The sequence below is a fragment of the Bos mutus genome, chromosome 17 (genome assembly GCF_027580195.1).
Source record: "Bos mutus isolate GX-2022 chromosome 17, NWIPB_WYAK_1.1, whole genome shotgun sequence".
NCBI lineage: Eukaryota > Metazoa > Chordata > Mammalia > Artiodactyla > Bovidae > Bos > Bos mutus.
This window is the reverse complement of record NC_091633.1, coordinates 28,592,202-28,611,823: the sequence shown is the minus strand read 5'-3', so window position 1 is coordinate 28,611,823 and position 19,622 is coordinate 28,592,202. Positions and strand designations below refer to the sequence as shown.

Here is a 19,622-nt window from a genome sequence, read left to right as displayed (position 1 = left end):
TGTTCTCTGGGAGAACAGCAGCCTGACTGGCCTGACTGGGGCATCTGGTTCCAAGCTGGAAAATTACCTCCCATCATAAAGATATGAGAAGTGTATTTTTCCTTTGGGTGAAGGCAAAAAGCTAATACAGTAGCCACTCCACTTCTCCTCAATGAAAGAAGCTACTGCAATGAGAGACCTGTGCATCACAACTAGAGAGCAGCCCCCACTCTTCGCAACTAGAGAAAAGCCTGTGCAGCAATGAAAACCCAGCACAGGCCAAAATAAATAAATAAATTTTTTTAAAAAATGTATTGAAATTCCAACTGAGAGAATATTTATGGAGGCCGTTTTAAGGTTTTGTAACAACCAATTCTGCAAGATGATTCAGGTTTTCTTCCCTAAAAGCAGAACAGAAGTAGGGTGTGGGCCCAGGCCTGCTGTCCACTCCCATGTCCTCCACCTACACTGAGGATCCCCGCAAGGAATAGCCCTCGGAAATATGTTCACCCATTCCAGGACGTCATTCACCACGCCATCTACATAAACAGTTATCCAAGCATTTTCTTTACATGTAATCATCAGGAAATGTTTGCTTCTGCTAAGTCAGTAATAGTCTGCTTTCTGACAGAGAAAACCATGCAGCTATTCCTGTTTCTCTTTCTATGGCAGCTTCTGGGGACACCTAAGGAAGCTTGCGGCTCAATTCCAACAGTGCAGGGCCTTACTTCTCATATGTCTGTGTCCCAACTTCAAGATTTTTGTATGATTCTATGGTCCACCTTGTATTTCTTTTGACCACCTTCCTTTCCAAGTTTACGTTTTCTCTGGCTTTAATTTAAATGTATTTAAACCTTTCCTGTTGGTTGTAGAAATGCCTGGAAGGAAGATGGCGGAGGAGTAGGACGGGGAGAACACTTTCTCCCCCACAAATTCATCAAAAGAACATTTAAACGCCGAGTAAATTCCCCAAAACAACTTCTGAATGCCGGCAGAGGACATCAGGCACCCAGAAAACCAACCCAAGTCTTCGAAAGGAGGAAGGGAAAAATAGAAAAGACAAAAAAAGAGACAAAAGAGGGAGGGATGGAGTTCCATCCTGGGAAGGGAGTCTTAAAAAGAGAGAAGTTTCCAAACACCAGGAAACCTTCTCACTGCCGAATCTGTGCTGAGCCTTGAAAGTGCAGAGGGCAACATAACAGGGAGCGAAAATAAATAAACAATTAAAAACCGCAGATTACGAGCCCTACGGTAACTCTCTCAGCGGAGAAGCAGCGCAGACGCGTGCACACGCCACTAGCAAGCGGGGGCTGGGCAGGGAGGCACGGCGTGGGCTGCATCGCTTAGTGTAAGGACCTGGCCTGAACACCCCGAGCGCTATCTGAGTGAAATAATTTGGGCTGGCAAACCAGACTGTGGGATATCTACCATGCAAAAAGCCAGCCCTAACCTAAGACACTGCCAGGCCCGCACACGGAACAAAGGACTGAACAGAGATAGCCGGCTACAGACCATCCCCCTCCTGTGACAGGCAGCCAGAGCCGGAAGGAGGCATTCGCAGCCCCAGAGAGACATTATCTATAAAACTGTAAGCAGGCTTCTTTGCTAACTAAAACTTCTTGGGGGTCTGGATGGTCAACATCTGTCTGAGAAGGTGCGCCGGTTGTACACCTAGATAACTGAGCTGTGGGGAGGCGATAAGTCACAGCAATCACGCTCGCCAAACACCTCGTCACCTGAGCTGCTCGGACCTGGGAAAGGCACAAAACGCAGGCCCAACCGAGTCTGCGCCTCTGAGGACTACCCGAGTGCCCGAACCTCAGCGGCTTGGACCTGGGAGGTGCAAGCAGCCCAGAGCCTGCCACAGATGGTTCCCGGCGGAGCAGCCTAGAGCCTGAGCAGTGTGGGCAGGGAGGCTACACGCGCCGTGAGCGGGGGCAGACCCAGTGTGGCTGAGGCACTGCAAGCACATGCCAGTGTTATTTGTTTGCAGCATCCCTCCCTCCCCACAGCGCGACTGAACAAGTGAGCCTAAAAAAAAAAAAAAAATGTCCTCCACCATCCCCTTTGTGTCAGGGCAGAAACCAGACACTGAAGAGACCAGCAAACAGAAGAATCTATAACAGAGGGAACCGCCTTGGAAGCTACAGGCAAAGATTAAAACTCTGTGGTTAGTACCGACTATGTAGGAAGGGGCCTATAGATCTTGAGAAATATAAGTCGGACCAAGGAACTAGCCGAAAGTGAACTGAACCCACAATACCCACAACAAAACTAGAGAAAGTCCTAGATATATTTTTACTATTTTTACAATCATTCTTTCTTTTTTTAAAAGAATTTTAAGTCCTCTATTATTCCTTTAATTTTCACTTTTATAACTTACTATTACTTAGCAAAAAAAAAAAAAAAAAGACCCTATTTTTTTAAAGCAAACTTCATTTATATATTTTTTATAATTTTTTGACTTTTTTTCTTTTTTTTTTTTAACATTGCGTTTTTTGAAATTCCAAACTCTACTCTAGATTTTTAATTTTAGCTTTTTTGTATTTGTTATCAATTTTGTACCTATATTTTTTATATAACTTTTTTGACTTTTTTTTCCTCTTTTTCTTTCTCTTCTTTTATATAACATTGTATATCTAAAATTCCAAACTCTACTCTAGATTTTTAATTTATGCTTTTTGGTATTTGTTATCAATTTTGTACCTATACTTTCTTTATAATTTTTGTGACTTTGTTTTTGTTTTTTTTCTCTCTTTTCCTTCTTCTTTTCTTTAACATTGTATTTTTGAAATTCCACACTCTACTCTAGATTTTTAATTTCTGCTTTTATGTATTTGTTACCAATTTTTGTACCTTTAAGAACCCAATCTTCAGTACTCATTTTTCACTAGGGAGCAAGATTACTGGCTTGACTGCTCTCTCTCCCTCTGGACTCTCCTTTTTCTCCACCAGGTTGCCTGTGTCTCCTCCCTAACCCCTCTCTACTCTACCCAACTCTGTGAACTTCTGTGTGTTCCAGACGGTGGAGAACACTTAGGGAACTGATTACTGGCTGGATCTGTCTCCCTCCTTTTCATTCCCCCCTTTTATCCTCCTGGCCATCTCTGTCTCCTTCCTCCTTCTTCTCTTCTCTGTATAACTCCGTGAACATCTCTGAGTGGTCCAGTTGTGGAGTGCACATAAGAAAGTGATTACTGGCTAGCCCACCCTCTCCACTATTGATTCCACCTCATCTCATTCGGGTCACCTCTAATTCCCTCCTCCCTCTTCTCTTCTCCATGTAACACTGTGAACCTCTCTGGGTGACCCTCACGGTGGTCATTTAACGTAGATTTTTTAACGTTTTTTTTAACATTTAACGTAGATGTTTTATCAGTGGTGCTGTATAGAAGGAGAAGTTTTGAAACAACTGTAAAAATAGGACCGATAACTGGAAGCAGGAGGCTTAAGTCCAAACCCTGACTCCAGGGAACTCCTGACTCCAAGGAACATTAATTGACAGGAGCTCATCAAACGCCTCCATACCTACACTGAAACCAAGCACCACACAAGGGCCAACAAGTTCCAGGGCAAGACATACCAAGCAAATTCTCCAGCAACAAAGGAACACAGCCCTGAGATCCAAGATACAGGCTGCCCAAAGTCACTCCAAAACCATAGACATCTCATAACTTATTACTGGACACTTCATTGCACTCCAGAGAGAAGAAATACAGCTCCACCCACCAGAACACCGACACAAGCTTCCCTAACCAAGAAACCTTGACAAGCCACCTGTACAAACCCACACACAGCAAGGAAACGCCACAATAAAGAGAACTCCACAAACTGCCAGAATACAGAAAGGATACCCCAAACTCAGCAATTTAAACAAGATGAAGAGACAGAGGAATACCCAGCAGATAAAGGAACAGGATAAATGCCCACCAAACCAAACAAAAGAGGAAGAGATAAGGAATCTACCTGATAAAGAATTCCAAATAATGATAGTGAAATTGATCCAAAATCTTGAAATCAAAATGGAATCACAGATAAATAGCCTGGAGACAAGGATTGAGAAGATGCAAGAAAGGTTTAACAAGGACCTAGAAGAAATAAAAAAGAGTCAATATATAATGAATAATGCAATAAATGAAATTAAAAACACTCTGGAGGCAACAAATAGTAGAATAACAGAGGCAGAAGATAGGATTAGTGAATTACAAGATAGAATGGCAGAAATAAATGAATCAGAGAGGAAAAAAGAAAAAAGAATTAAAAGAAATGAGGACAATCTCAGAGACCTCCAGGACAATATTAAACGCTACAACATTCGAATCATAGGGGTCCCAGAAGAAGACAAAAAGAAAGACCATGAGAAAATACTTGAGGAGATAATAGTTGAAAACTTCCCTAAAATGGGGAAGGAAATAATCACTCAAGTCCAAGAAACCCAGAGAGTCCCAAACAGGATAAATCCAAGGCAAAACATCCCAAGACACATATTAATCAAATTAACAAAGATCAAACACAAAGAACAAATACTAAAAGCAGCAAGGGAAAAACAACAAATAACACACAAGGGAATTCCCATAAGGATAACAGCTGATCTTTCAATAGAAACTCTTCAAGCCAGGAGGGAATGGCAAGACATACTTAAAGTGATGAAAGAAAATAACCTACAGCCCAGATTATTGTACCCAGCAAGGATCTCATTCAAATACGAAGGAGAAATCAAAAGCTTTACAGACAAGCAAAAGCTGAGAGAATTCAGCACCACCAAACCAGCTCTCCAACAAATACTAAAGGATATTCTCTAGACAGGAAACACAAAAACGGTGTATAAATTTGAACCCAAAACAATAAAGTAAATGGCAACGGGATCATACTTATCAGTAATTACCTTAAACGTAAATGGGTTGAATGCCCCAACCAAAAGACAAAGACTGGCTGAATGGATACAAAAACAAGACCCCTACATATGTTGTCTACAAGAGACCCACCTCAAAACAGGGGACACATACAGACTGAAAGTGAAGGGCTGGAAAAAGATTTTCCATGCAAATAGGGACCAAAAGAAAGCAGGAGTAGCAATACTCATATCAGATAAAATAGACTTTAAAACAAAGGCTGTGAAAAGAGACAAAGACGGTCACTATATAATGATCAAAGAATCAATCCAAGACGAAGATATAACAATTATAAATATATATGCACCCAACACGGGAGCACCCCAATATGTAAGACAAATGCTAACAAGTATGAAAGGAGAAATTAACAATAACACAATAACAGTGGGAGACTTTAATACCCCACTCACACCTATGGATAGATCAACTAAACAGAAAATTAACAAGGAAACACAAACTTTGAACGATACAACAGACCACTTAGACCTAATTGATATCTATAGGACATTTCATCCCAAAACAATGAATTTCACCTTTTTCTCAAGTGCACATGGAATCTTCTCCAGGATAGATCACATCCTGGGCCATAAATCTAACCTTGGTAAATTCAAAAGATTTGAAATCATTCTAAGCATTTTCTCTGACCACAATGCAGTAAGATTAGATCTCAATTACAGAAGAAAAACTATTAAAAATTCCAACATATGGAGGCTGAACAACACGCTGCTGAATAACCAACAAATCACAGAAGAAATCAAAAAAGAAATCAAAATTTGCATAGAAATGAATGAAAATGAAAACACAACAACCCGAAACCTGTGGGACACTGTAAAAGCAGTCCTAAGGGGAAAGTTCATAGCAATACAGGCATACCTCAAGAAACAAGAAAAAAGTCAAATAAATAACCTAACTCTACACCTAAAGCAACTAGAAAAGGAAGAATTGAAGAACCCCAGGGTTAGTAGAAGGAAAGAAATCTTTAAAATTAAGAGCAGAAATAAATGCAAAAGAAATAAAAGAGACCATAGCAAAAATCAACAAAGCCAAAAGCTGGTTCTTTGAAAGGATAAATAAAATTGACAAACCATTAGCCAGACTCATCAAGAAACAAAGGGAGAAAAATCAAATCAATAAAATTAGAAATGAAAATGGAGAGATCACAACAGACAACACAGATACAAAGAATCATAAGAGACTACTATCAACAATTATATGCCAACAAAATGGACAACGTGAAAAAAATGGACAAATTCTTAGAAAAGTACAACTTTCCAAAACTGGACCAGGAAGAAACAGAAAATCTTAACAGACCCATCACAAGCACGGAAATTGAAACTGTAATCAAAAATCTTCCAGCAAACAAAAGCCCAGGTCCAGATGGCTTCACAGCTGAATTCTACCAAAAATTTAGAGAAGAGCTAACACCTATCCTACTCAAACACTTCCAGAAAATTGCAGAGGAAGGTAAACTTCCAAACTCATTCTATGAGGCCACCATCACCCTAATACCAAAACCTGACAAAGATCCCACAAAAAAAGAAAACTACAGGCCAATACCACTGATGAACATAGATGTAAAAATCAATAACAAAATTCTAGCAATCAGAATCCAACAACACATTAAAAAGATCATACACCATGACCAAGTGGGCTTTATCCCAGGGATGCAAGGATTCTTCAGTATCTGCAAATCAATCAATGTAATATACCACATTAACAAATTGGAAAATAAAAACCATATGATTATCTCAATAGATGCAGAGAAAGCCTTTGACAAAATTCAACATCCATTTATGATAAAAACTCTCCAGAAAGCAGGAATAGAAGGAACATACCTCAACATAATAAAAGCTATATATGACAAACCCACAGCAAACATTATCCTCAATGGTGAAAAATTGAAAGCCTTTCCTCTAAAGTCAGGAACAAGACAAGGGTGCCCACTTTCACCATTACTATTCAACATAGTTTTGGAAGTTTTGGCCACAGCAATCAGAGAAGAAAAAGAAATAAAAGGAATCCAAATTGGAAAAGAAGAAGTAAAACTCTCACTATTTGCAGATGACATGATCCTCTACACAGAAAACCCTAAAGACTCCACCAGAAAATTACTAGAACTAATCAATGATTAGTCAATACTAATCAATGATTATAGTAAAGTTGCAGGATATAAAATCAACACACAGAAATCCCTTGCATTCCTATACACTAATAATGAGAAAACAGAAAGAGAAATTAAGGAAACAATTCCATTCACCAATGCAATGGAAAGAATAAAATACTTAGGAATATATCTACCTAAAGAAACTAAAGACCTATATATAGAAAACTATAAAACACTGGTGAAAGAAACCAAAGAGGACACTAATAGATGGAGCAATATACCATGTTTATGGATTGGAAGAATCAATATAGTGAAAATGAGTATACTACCCAAAGCAATCTAGAGATTCAATGCAATCCCTATCAAGCTACCAACAATATTCTTCACAGAGCTAGAACAAATAATTTCACAATTTGTATGGAAATACAAAAAACCTCGAATAGCCAAAGCTATCTTGAGAAAGAAGAATGGAACTGGAGGAATCAACCTACCTGACTTCAGGCTCTACTACAAAGCCACAGTCATCAAGACAGTATGGTACTGGCACAAAGACAGAAATATAGATCCATGGAGCAAAATAGAAAGCCCAGAGATAAATCCACACACATATGGACACCTTATCTTTGACAAAGGAGGCAAGAATATACAATGGATTAAAGACAATCTCTTTAACAAGTGGTGCTGGGAAAACTGGTCAAAAACTGGTCAACCACTTGTAAAAGAATGAAACTAGAACACTTTCTAACACCATGCACAAAAATAAACTCAAAATGGATTAAAGATCTAAACGTAAGACCAGAAACTATAAAACTCCTAGAGGAGAACATAGGCAAAACACTCTCTGACATACATCACAGCAGGATCCTCTATGACCCACCTCCCAGAATATTGGAAATAAAAGCAAAAATAAACAAATGGGATCTAATTAAACTTAAAAGCTTCTGCACAACAAAGGAAACTATTAGCAAGGTGAAAAGACAGCCTTCAGAATGGGAGAAAATAATAGCAAATGAAGCAACTGACAAACAACTAATCTCAAAAATATACAAGCAACTCCTACAGCTCAATTCCAGAAAAATAAATGACCCAATCAAAAAATGGGCCAAAGAACTAAATAGACAGTTCTCCAAAGAAGACATACAGATGGCTAACAAACACATGAAAAGATGCTCAACATCACTCATTATCAGAGAAATGCAAATCAAAATCACAATGAGATACCATTTCATGCCAGTCAGAATGGCTGTGATCCAAAAGTCTACAAGCAATAAATGCTGGAGAGGGTGTGGAGAAAAGGGAACCCTCTTACACTGTTGGTGGGAATGCAAACTAGTATAGCCACTATGGAGAACAGTGTGGAGATTCCTTAAAAAACTGGAAATAGAACTGCCTTATGATCCAGCAATCCCACTGCTGGGCATACACACTGAGGAAACCAGAAGGGAAAGAGACACGTGTACCCCAATGTTCATCGCAGCACTGTTTATAATCGCCAGGACATGGAAGCAACCTAGATGTCCATCAGCAGATGAATGGATAAGAAAGCTGTGGTACATATACACAATGCAGTATTACTCAGCCATTAAAAAGAATACATTTGAATCCGTTCTAATGAGGTGGATGAAACTGGAGCCTATTATACAGAGTGAAGTAAGCCAGAAAGAAAAACACCAATACAGTATACTAACGCATATATATGGAATTTAGAAAGATGGTAACAATAACCTTGTATACGAGACAGCAAAAGAGACACTGATGTATAGAAGAGTCTTATGGACTCTATGGGAGAGGGAGAGGGTGGGAAGATTTGGGAGAATGACATTGAAACATGTATAATATCATGTATGAAATGAGTTGCCAGTCCAGGTTCAATGCACGATACTGGATGCTTGGGGCTGGTGCACTGGGACGACCCAGAGGGATGGTATGGGGAGGGAGGAGGGAGGAGGGTTCAGGATGGGGAACACATGTATACCTGTGGAGGATTCATTTCAATATTTGGCAAACCAATACAATATTGTAAAGTTTAAAAATAAAAAAATTTAAAAAAAAAGAAATGCCTGGAAGCCTCATCCACCCACAGGTAAAACGACTGGAGGACAAACAACTTACCTGTGACTTCATCATCTTCCCCAGTTCTGGAAAATCTGCTCTCTCTGTGACTTCTCTCTGTCCTGATACTCTGAACCTCTGGTCAAAGATAGGAATGCACCCCAAGTCCTGAGGCCTCTTCTTTCTTATCTCACACAAGTCTTGATCCTGAGACCCATGGCCTAGAGTTGCAATGGGAATCTTATTTGAGATGATGTCATTCATTTGGGGACCTCAATCTTGGTTCTCTATAACTGGGAACTCAGATGGGCTATTTGCTAGCGCTAAGGAACAAGATGGAGAGTGAGCTACTGGCACATGTCAATCGAGCCAACCACAGCCAGGCCAGGCCTGCAGCACACTTTGTGCTCTGCAGCCCAGCTCCCACCTGGGAATGCCTGACGGGAGCCACCTGCCTTGTTGGTTCAACCAAAGGCTCCAGGGGAGCCTAACACTTGAAACCATTCTGCAGGGGCAGCAATAAAGTCTGGAAAGACAGTCCTGGCTCACTGACCCTGCAGCATCTTTTCCCGAGGGCACTTAAATGAAATGCCTGGCACTGGTGCTACAGAATAAAATGCAACTCACTTCCAGGCAAGATAGGGGACAGGAAAGAGCTTTTAGATCAAGATGGAGAAGCATCCTGGGGTGCTGGCCCTCTACTCCAAAATCAGTCTTGGAACCAAAGGAAAGCATAGATCAGAGGAACTAAAAGAAATGGCCAAAAGAAGGTATGAGACCTCAGGGGAGACAGGCCTTGGGGAAGCTGACACTTGGGTGTGGGTTTGCAGCTGATCCACAGGGTTACAACCCAGAGTAGACACCACAAGAGAGGCCTAAAGGAACCTTTACCATCCTTTCTTTCTGACCTCACGCTCGGGCAAACACTGCCTGCTCCTCCCTCAGAAACCAGCACAACAGCCCAGGCCATGGGCTCCCAAGGGGTGACAGGAGACAGATCAAAATCTCTGCTGAGTTTAGGCATCACAGAACTGGCAAGGCTCCCAGCTGCCTTCAGGCACATTTGCATCTCCCACCTTCCCATGTACCCTAGAGAAAATGCTCCACAGCCTGCTTCTTTCTAAGGTCTCTGGTCCCTGCTCAGAAGAGCTGCTTGCAGAGGGGGTGATATGGGGCTATCCAATGGTTCTGAGGTCAACACTGCTGGCCCTGGGGCCCCTTCCCTCCCCTCTGCTTCCAAGGCCTGGTCTCAGCCCTTCTCTAATACAATTACTGGAGCAGGAGAGTAGACAGATAACACCTTTAGGGTGATCCAACTCAGAGCCTGTGAGGGTGAACAAAAAGAAAAAGACCCCTCAGATCCCTATTTCAAGAGCATTTACTGTAGAAAACATGTAATTACAAAATCTTTCTCTGCCCCTTTGGGATGTACGTAAATCTTTTCTAAAACTAAGTTTAATAACTCATCAGTGTCTTTCTTATGGACCTAGGAGGTGTCTCTGAAATCATCCAGGTAGACACATCCCTATCTCCTGGTCTCTGGGAGGATAGCAGCCTGACTGGCCTGACTGTGGCACCCAGGTCCAAGCTGGAAAATTAACTCCCATCATAAAGACATGAGAAGTGTATTTTTCCTTTGGGTGAAAGCAAGTAGCTAAAACAGTAGCCATTCCAACTATCAGGTAAGTTTAGGATGAACTGTGTGTGACAGATGATCCCTTAAGACTGTGTTGCAGGTCTGTCTAGCAGGTTGTACCTGCATGGCTACAGAAAAGAACACCATCTCTTCCTGTCTCTTGCAATATTTTTAGCAGATTGTCTAAAGTGGACATCACATTCTGGTTTAATTTTTATTCAATAATAAAACTATTCTTTCTCTTCTATTTTTGTGGAGAAGTTTTCTGGATTGGTTTGTTAAACTGTATCCACAAAGAATCAAATAACCACATAAATAAACACAACTACTACTTTAAAAACTTTTTAAAAGATCACAAACTGTAAAACAGAGATCACCTTAGGCAGAATTATCGGAATAGATGGACCAACAGTTAAGATCAGCATGATCACAAATAAAATACTACATCTTCATGCACACAAATACTTACACTTTCAATTTCTCCACCACTCATAAGCCAGGTCACTGACATCAGCCAGACACCGGATCAGAGCCAAGGACGCCACAGGGGCGGGGTCACACAGGGATGTGATTTCCTTCATGAGGGTACACCTGAAAGGAAGTGTCCAAAAACACAGTTCCTGGTAAACCTGGGGACACGAGGGACAAACTCTGTCTCCTTACTGAGATCTGTCCAGTGCTGTGGTCCAAACCTGTGGTCTGGGAGTGACTGCTGGGCGCCCCCTGAGATGTTCGTGTTCCTGGCTTGGTCCCCACAGGCTAACAGGCTGCAAGGAAGACCAGATGTGATGGACAATCAATGGACACTTTTCCAGAAAGTAAACTGAGAAAGAAGAGAACATAATTCCTACAGGAGATCCAGAGCAGGAGCCTGTTGTTCTATTAAGAATGGCGGGAAGGGGAAGGAGGCATCCTGAGTGTCCCAGTTGAAGAGAGAGAGATGTGTGGACTCATCCTTCACAAGTGAGGGCAGAAAGTTATGCCTGGGTGTCAGCACACTGCCAGGTTTTGCTCCAGGGCCACTAACAAGAGTGGAAAGAACATTGGCCCCTTTGAGGTCCTTCCTGCCACCCTCAGGGTTGGGCTGAGGGCTGGAATCAGACAAAGGAAGTCTGCTTTCATCACCACCTGCTTAGGAGCCCCAAACTGCTCAGTCGGCAAGGGAAAGAGAAAGGAAACCCAGGAACACTGCTCAATGCCAGCCAGACCACAAACCAGCTCCCAGCATCGTCGATCGAGGGCCTTGAGAGATCAAGAGAAGACACAGGCCAGGGAGGGAGGGCAGGTCCCAGTGTGGACCAGGTACAGAGAGGACCTGCAGTGAGTCAAGAACCAGCGAGGCTGGAAAGACAGACTGGATTTTGAATTTTGACTGAAACAGTGGTAGAGGGCAGAACAAGGGCATCCAGGGCAGGAAGAACTCCTACTGGTGGGAAGGGAGAGTAATGCCATGGGTTCTGCCCACATGTGGGTGCAGCGGACACAAAGATCAATGTCCCCCAATGAGACTGGACTCTCCTCAGTCCAGTGTGAAAAGCGTGGTGCTTGAGAACAGGTCTCTCAAGAAAAACTTCCTTTGAGAGCAGAGAGTGACACCCAAGGGAAAAGCACCTCCTCCTGGGACATGCAGGGAGCTCTTTGGGGCTCCTGGGCAAGGGAATGTCCCAGTGGTCTAGGAGGCTGAGGGAAGAGACTCCAGAGTCAATGCTTTCCAAACCTGGGCTCCTTGAGATGCAGGCCCACCTGCCCTGGAAGCATCTATCTCATCTGGACCCCTTTTGGGTTGATGCACAGGAGCCCTCCTGCAGCTTCTCTGGAAAAGGGGACGTGCTGACTGTACTAACACACAAAACAGTCACTCTGTTTCTCCCTCAGGATCCAACATACTCCTGCACTCTGTTCTCACATCCACATCAGATCTCTCTCACTCACACAATCATGCTCACACTCTCTCTCTCACACACACACACACACCCCAGTGCATACACACACACTCACAGTCTCATTTATGGCTCAGGAAAGCAACAATTTGTTAAGGGTCTCTTACTACTGGGCCCTGCTCTGGACACATGGGAGAGACCACAAAATAAGACAGATGATCCCTGCCCTCTCAGGTGGGATACAAACATCAAAAAAATTTCTGACTGTCAGAGAGCTCAGAAGAAACTTCAAATGTGACAGACAAGTGGGTACATGGAGGATACTCCTTGGAGATGACTCTTAGCTGAGCCCTGAGGAGGTGGAGCCCCCTTTGGAAGGCCATATGCCAACCACACCCATGTAGGTGCATCAGACACAAGTGGGAGGATTCAGAGTCAATGGGGTCACTGAGAATTCTTAAGAAAACATTCAAGTAAAAGGAGCCATCACTCACCAACAAGGCCACACAGGTGCTGGATGAGAGGGGCTAAAGAACAAAAGACAACATAGTTATTGAACAGAGGTCACAACCTGAGAGTCTTGCCTGAGCCCACACATGATCCATCCAAACCCCAAAACACCACGCTCACAGGCCCTGCAATCACCAACACCCACAGCCCCTAAAACACACGTTCCAAAGACCACCTCAATCACACTAACTGACCACCTGAGAATTCCCCAGCCCCAATAACTGAACACAAACCACTGACCCTCACGTGTCCACCATCCCTCCAGGGTGTCTGGGCCATCAGTTAGACACACTGTGGGTCCCCAACACTCTTCTTGCAAAGCTCCCAATCACCAACAACCAGTGACAAAACCAATCCACAGAAGTATGTGAATCAATGAATCCCAAAGTCTCTCACCACAGCTTAATCCCCAATCAGACAGTACAGAACTGTTTGCTCCTGGTCACAGCAGGCTCTCCCTCACTCAGCCCTGCGCATAGCCACAGGTATCCCAACAGACCCCTTAGTTGACTACAATCCCAGAGCCCCTTACCTCTGATTCCCACAGGTTTCTCAATGTCACCAAGAAACCCCATCACTGGCTCCTCCAAATCCCACTCAAAAATCTCCAGGCTCCTCGTTGACTAGAAACTGTCACTGGAATCTCACATGCTGAGTCCCAAAGGACACCTGCAGACCTCCCATCACTCCCTTCTATGGGTACCCACCCACTCACCTTCACAGGTGCAGGCTTGCTAAATCCCATCACCACCTACCACCTAAACTAGCCCCCGTCACTAACCCCCCCAGTGGTCCCCAGCCCCTCATCACATAGGGTTGCCAGCCACTCACCTCCTTGATATCCACTCTCTAGTCCACCCTGTGCTCACCCACCACTTGCTGATATCCCCACAGCTCATCACTCTGCAAGGGCCTCCAGAGCCATACAAACACCAACACCCCCAGCCCCTCCAACAATGCCAAATACCATCCCCGTTTTCCACTCACTCATAACCCCCAACAGGCCACCTATCAACTTAAGCGCAGACCCCCAACACTGATACACAGCCCCCAACCTGACATCTCGGTCACCAGATCCCCAAACACAGACCCAGACCACTCACCAGCCCGGGCCACCCTAGTCACTCCCCTCCACTAAAAAAGCTACCACTAAACTGTCAGGCCAAAACAAATACAGGGCTTCCCTGGGGGTCCAGTCGTTAAAGAGTCTGCCTTGCAATTTAGGGGACACCAGCTCAATGCCTGGTCAGGGAAGATCCCACATGCCTCAGGGCAACTAAGCCCACACACCACAACTAATGAAGCATGTACTCTAGAGCCCAGGCTCCACAACAAGACAAGCCACCACAAGGAAAAGCCTGAGCACAACTGAAGAGCAGCTCCCACTTGCCACAACTAGAGAAAGCCTGCATGCAGCAACGAAGACCCAGCACAGCCAAAATAAATAAGTGAATCTTTTAAAAAATGCAGACTTGGCAAAGAAATATTTCACTCCAAGAATTTATTATCATGGGTGGTGCAGGGTGCTGAAGTAGGGAAAACGCTGTGGCCCTAAGAGGTAGAAGCATCTCGGCAAGGTGTCAGGATGCCGGATCAAAGGGCAGGGTGACCAGATGGCAGATGACAGGACATTTCACCAGAGGCTGGCCATTTCTCAATGGGCGGGCGGCCGGGGGTGGTGGGGCGGGGTGTCAGGGCTGTAAGGCTGCTCAAGCTGCAGTGCACCAAAGTTCAGGAAACTGTAGGAAGAAGAGAAGCTGAACCAAAGAAGTTTGGTTAATAACTGCTTTGATGTGTGAGGACAAACAGTTCAGCTAATCATTGATGAGGTAAAGGATGAGAGGAGTTGGTATCATATTTATCCATGGCCTTGTCACAGGTAAACAAGAGAGTCCTGTGAGGGGAACAGGGTTCTTTGCAAGAAGGTGTTTCCTTGAACCCTGGAAAGGGGAAGACTTCTTAACCTTCCTGTTTTCCAGGAGCACAGGGAACAAAGTCTAACACTGCAGCAACCAAAAGGCCTGTCAACGAAATCCTCAGTTCAACCACTCGGAGCCCTCTCAACGCTGCCCAAACAGACTCCCCTCAAGGGCCTTATCATTCATCCCTTTGGGTCCAGTCCCCAATCCAAGGCACCCAAATCATGGATCACTAGAGCCTTAACTATTCCTACAAACCCTCAATCCACTTCCCCAGTGCACAGTGACACCAAGCAGCCCTTCATTCACTCCAGAGGGTGACCTCTGGGCTCCCTCTCTCCCAGCGCCTGCTGTCGCCGCCCCCGCTCCCCGCCTCCAAAAAAAAAAAAATCCTTCCCTCCACTGGTTTCACAACAATTCATCCCTCCCTAACCCCAAATTATTGATTTCCACAGACATTCCAATATCTCAACCCTCAAGTGACCCCCAAATTAATCAGCTTCACGGTCTGCTTCACAGTCCCTTCATCGCCCACCACCACCGGAGGCCTCTCCCGGACCCCCAAATCTCCCTCCAGACTCCCACACCACCGACACTTACACCCAACCCTACAGACCCCAATCCTCCAAACCTTGCCCCTCATCCCGCTCCCTCCCGCTCCGCTCTGCTCTGCCACCTCTAGCCCTTACCCCGCGCCGCCCCGCCCCTATGCCGCCCTATGCCCCTCCCCCACAGCCTCACCCGCAACGTACCCCCGCACCTGCACCGGAATCGAAGCCTGCGCAGCAGGAAAATCCTTCCGAGCCTCCCCCAGCTCCCGGCTCCGGAGCTGGTTCGTACACACGCCGGCGTCGCCCCAAGCCGGTCCGCGCCGGGGTCATCACACGGCCCCAGTCGGACGCAGAGGCCACAAGCAGCCCACAGCCCCGTCCCCGCCCCAGCCCCAGCCCCCCACAACCTTACCCCTCTGGTCTACAAAACCGAGGCGGACGCGGCTGGGCCTCTGCAGTGTCCACGCAGAACTACATTTCCCAGAGTCCCACTCGCTTTAGAACTACATTTCCCAGAGGGGCTTGCGGCGCGCCCCCCTGAGGGACAGGTGTGCTCTTTCCTGTTGCAAAACGCTTTGTGGCTGAGCTGTAAGGTACAGGGGGCGCTTCCTTCATAATCTGCACACAGTCCTTTTCATTTTTGATCATGCGTAAGTGTTAAGACGCTTCAGTCATGTCTGACTCTTTGTGACCCCATGGTCTTTAGCCTACCGGGCTCCTTCGTCCATGGAATTCTCCAGGCAAGAACACTGGAGTGGGTTGCCATTTCTTTCTCCAATGCATGAAAGTGAAAAGGGAAAGTGAAGTCGCTCAGTTGTGTCCGGCTCTTGGCGACCCCATGGACCACAGCCTACCAGGCTCCTCCGTCCATGGGATTTTCCAGGCAAGAGTACTGGAGTGGGTTGCCATTGCCTTCTCCATTGGTTGCTTTAGGTACAGTTAATCTTCAGTTCCAGGGTACATTTGTTCCCATTTCTTTGAGGCCAATTCTCAGCACTGTGGCAACAGGACCCATTATGTTGTGGGTACAGTCTGTTCATCATGTAGTTAACTTTTTCACCCTGGTGTTTTTCGTATCTATAAGACTGCTCCCGGGATATGATTCAGAATATTATCTATAGCCCTTGAGAAAGAACTGAAGGTCCTTGACTATGCTTAATGACTATATTATTATTATTTGATCTCCTTTGACTGTTTTCCTTTGTTTCTGCATTTCTCATTTCTCCAATTAAACTTATTCTTTGACTAAAGTTTTCCACAGACAAAAGGCAGGCAGAGGACATGGTGGGTAAGGACTCTAGGGTCCTGTTCCATTTCAAAACCACAGAAAGAGAATGGAAGATCAGGGAAGCTGAGACTGAGAAGAAATTGTTATAAAAAAGACAATTTTTAAATGGAGAAATAATTTTTCTAAGCATATTCCATATAAATCAATGAACAAATTCAATATCTAAAATAATCTGTTTCCAAGATTGGGAATAAAATAAATAGGAGTACTTTTTTACCCAAAGCTTAGAACTTAAGTAGAAAAAAAAAAATTAGACATGCAAGGAGGAAACAAAGAATGACGTGCTATAAAGGCCATAAGAATAATTTACATGGTTCAGATTACAAGTCCTACTGCAGTTCATAAATATGGTGAGATCAAAATTCACTGGGACAGACAAGAATGAATTTTGAGGCTTTGCAATATGACTTGAGCATTGAAAATGTCACACAGTGCTTTCTCATGCTGTGACTGTCCCAGGATGAATTCATGTATCAGGGGAATCAGTAATTCTAGAAATAGAGGACCTAAGAAATTTTATTTTTGCCTTCCTTACATCCATTCCTTTTCTTCTGATAATTTATCTCAATTTCTCTTTAGGAAACAAGCTTTCTCCTATGCTTGATCTATGTGGTTTCAGTGGAGCTCCAGACAATGAAGTATTGGTTTTATACAATAAGCCAAGGGCTAGATCATTGGTCATTGTGACTCTTGTTCAGGGAAAGGAGACTGACTCTGTGAGAGTCAATCCCCATATATTTTCCAGAACTATTATGAAAGAAGTGTCAGTTTTCCTCTGCTACTTCATGAGGAAAGTTTGACTGAAAATGAGGCCAACCAGAAAGAATGGAGAAAGGGAGAAAGTAGTGTAATGCTGATTGAAGTTTTGAGTCAAGTCATTCCTGAAGCCTACTGCCTGTTCCTTTCAGTTATTATAAGAGCTATAATTTATTTTATAATTTACACATTATATTGGAGAAGGAAATGGCAACCCACTCCAGTATCTTGCCTGGAAAATCCCATGGACAGAGGAGTCTGGTGGGTTACAGTCCATGGGGTCGCAGAGAGTCAGATCCGACTGAGCGATATATAATACCTATGTTATATACATTTATGATATCTTCCCAGGTGGTGAGGGGGAAAGAAAGTACATTTATATACATTACATATACGTTTATATATTATATATATACATTTATATATGAGAGCTAATACATTTTCTCTATTAGTTTAAGCTAATCTGAGCTATATTTCTGGCATTTGCATCCAAACGAATCTTAAAAATTTTAATGCATTAATTAAGCATGGTTTTTCTGATCTCACAGAGACAACAGTGAGTAGTGGTTTGAACCAGAATCTTAGTTCCCTGCTTCCCTTAGTTCCCAGTTCAAGAAATGAACCTGGGGTAGCTGGGGTGAAAACCAGGAATTCTAACCACCAGAGAGGCTAGAGGCTAGATTTGAAGCTTCTCTGGCTCTTGTCCCTGTTGAAAACAAGTGTTTCAGGGAGACAAAAACTTGAAAACAGGCACAAAATTTATTATTAGGGACACAGCATAACATGTGAGAGAGCACACAGAGAAGCATTTTATTTATTTAAGACAAAAACAGGGCAGAAACATGCACCCAGAGAAGAGGGCGGGCATCCTGCTTAACAAGGAGTGTGCCATCCGAGGGTAGTTCTTCTGGGTCTTTGTTTTTCTCTGGCCAATTATCTCGCTTCCTTCTCCCCATCTGACCTGGACCAGAGCTCTCCCCAATTTGCATGTACATCTTTTGGCCTATTATGGGATAGCACCCCCTTCCTTTTTGACCCCAGAGGAGCCTTTCTGTGCATGCGCGGTCAGGGCAGGTCTCCTTGATCTCAAAAGTGATAGACGTGGTCGTCGTATCTATTTTCTTCAGCAGAGTTCGGCTCCTGCCTTAAACTGTTTCCTTTTTAGTGTCAAGGAAAACAAAACTTCAATTTACTCATCTTGACAAATTCCAATTGCTCAGCCCTGTAGCCCATCTACCTTCTACTTCATTTCCAGCATCAATTCCCATGCCAATTAAAACAAATGACAACAAAAACCTAAGCTAAATCGCTGAAAAATACAGAAACAAATAGGTATGCATTTATTCATTGTTGTAGCTTTACTTCCTTTTTGCATGCAGTTGCCCCGATCACTGTCCCTAATCTTCTATGAATAGAATGGTTATCTCTGTGTTGTATTCTATCATACCTTACACACTCTAATGTTCTCCTTAGTTTCCTCTTTGCTATACACTGTCATTAATTATTCTTACAGCTATCTATTTCTGTCACACACTTTCCCAAGACTTCCTGCCATTTCATTATAAACCAATATCAATCCTAGGACCTCGTCCCTAAAAATAGTTCTGCACTGTTTTAAGGCAGTAGCAGTTTTATATTATAACAAAAGGTTCAGAATTATGAATAAGGGGAATTAATCCAATTCCCCTTAGAATTAGACTAAGGTCTAATATGGTAAGATCTCAAAAGACAGTAGGATTAGGGATTATTCATTTAAATTTACTTAAATGACATAAAATGACAATTCAAATGGGAGAACAGCCTAAGAAAGATCTTAAGTGCTGAGTTTCCTTCCATCAGAGAACAGGGCATAGAGCGTTAGGGATTTGTTAAGAATACAGTTTGTTTGGGAATTTTATGAGATCATAATAGCGACTGAGCAGTTCTGGGTTCAGATAGAAAGGGAAGATTAAATTGAAGGTAAGTGGAATAAAAGAAAGAGCTCAGGATTTGGATTTCTAGTGATGTAGACATTTACAGTACATTGCATTTTCACTTCAATTCAGTTCAAAGTAT

At 43.5% G+C, this 19,622-nt stretch overlaps 1 protein-coding gene across 1 annotated transcript in view; it reads right to left on the bottom strand.

The window, feature by feature from the left end:
• Window positions 1-15,929, bottom strand: part of LOC102280516 (zinc finger protein 605) — a 30,504-nt gene extending 14,575 nt beyond the window's left edge. Inside the window, 5 exon segments of the mRNA XM_070386396.1 lie at window positions 9,088-9,248; window positions 10,301-10,351; window positions 11,133-11,254; window positions 13,038-13,070; window positions 15,725-15,929. Of these exon segments, the coding sequence (XP_070242497.1) occupies window positions 9,088-9,102 (15 nt within the window). The 5' untranslated portion in view covers window positions 9,103-9,248; window positions 10,301-10,351; window positions 11,133-11,254; window positions 13,038-13,070; window positions 15,725-15,929.
• Between the last annotated feature and the right edge of the window lie 3,693 nt (window positions 15,930-19,622).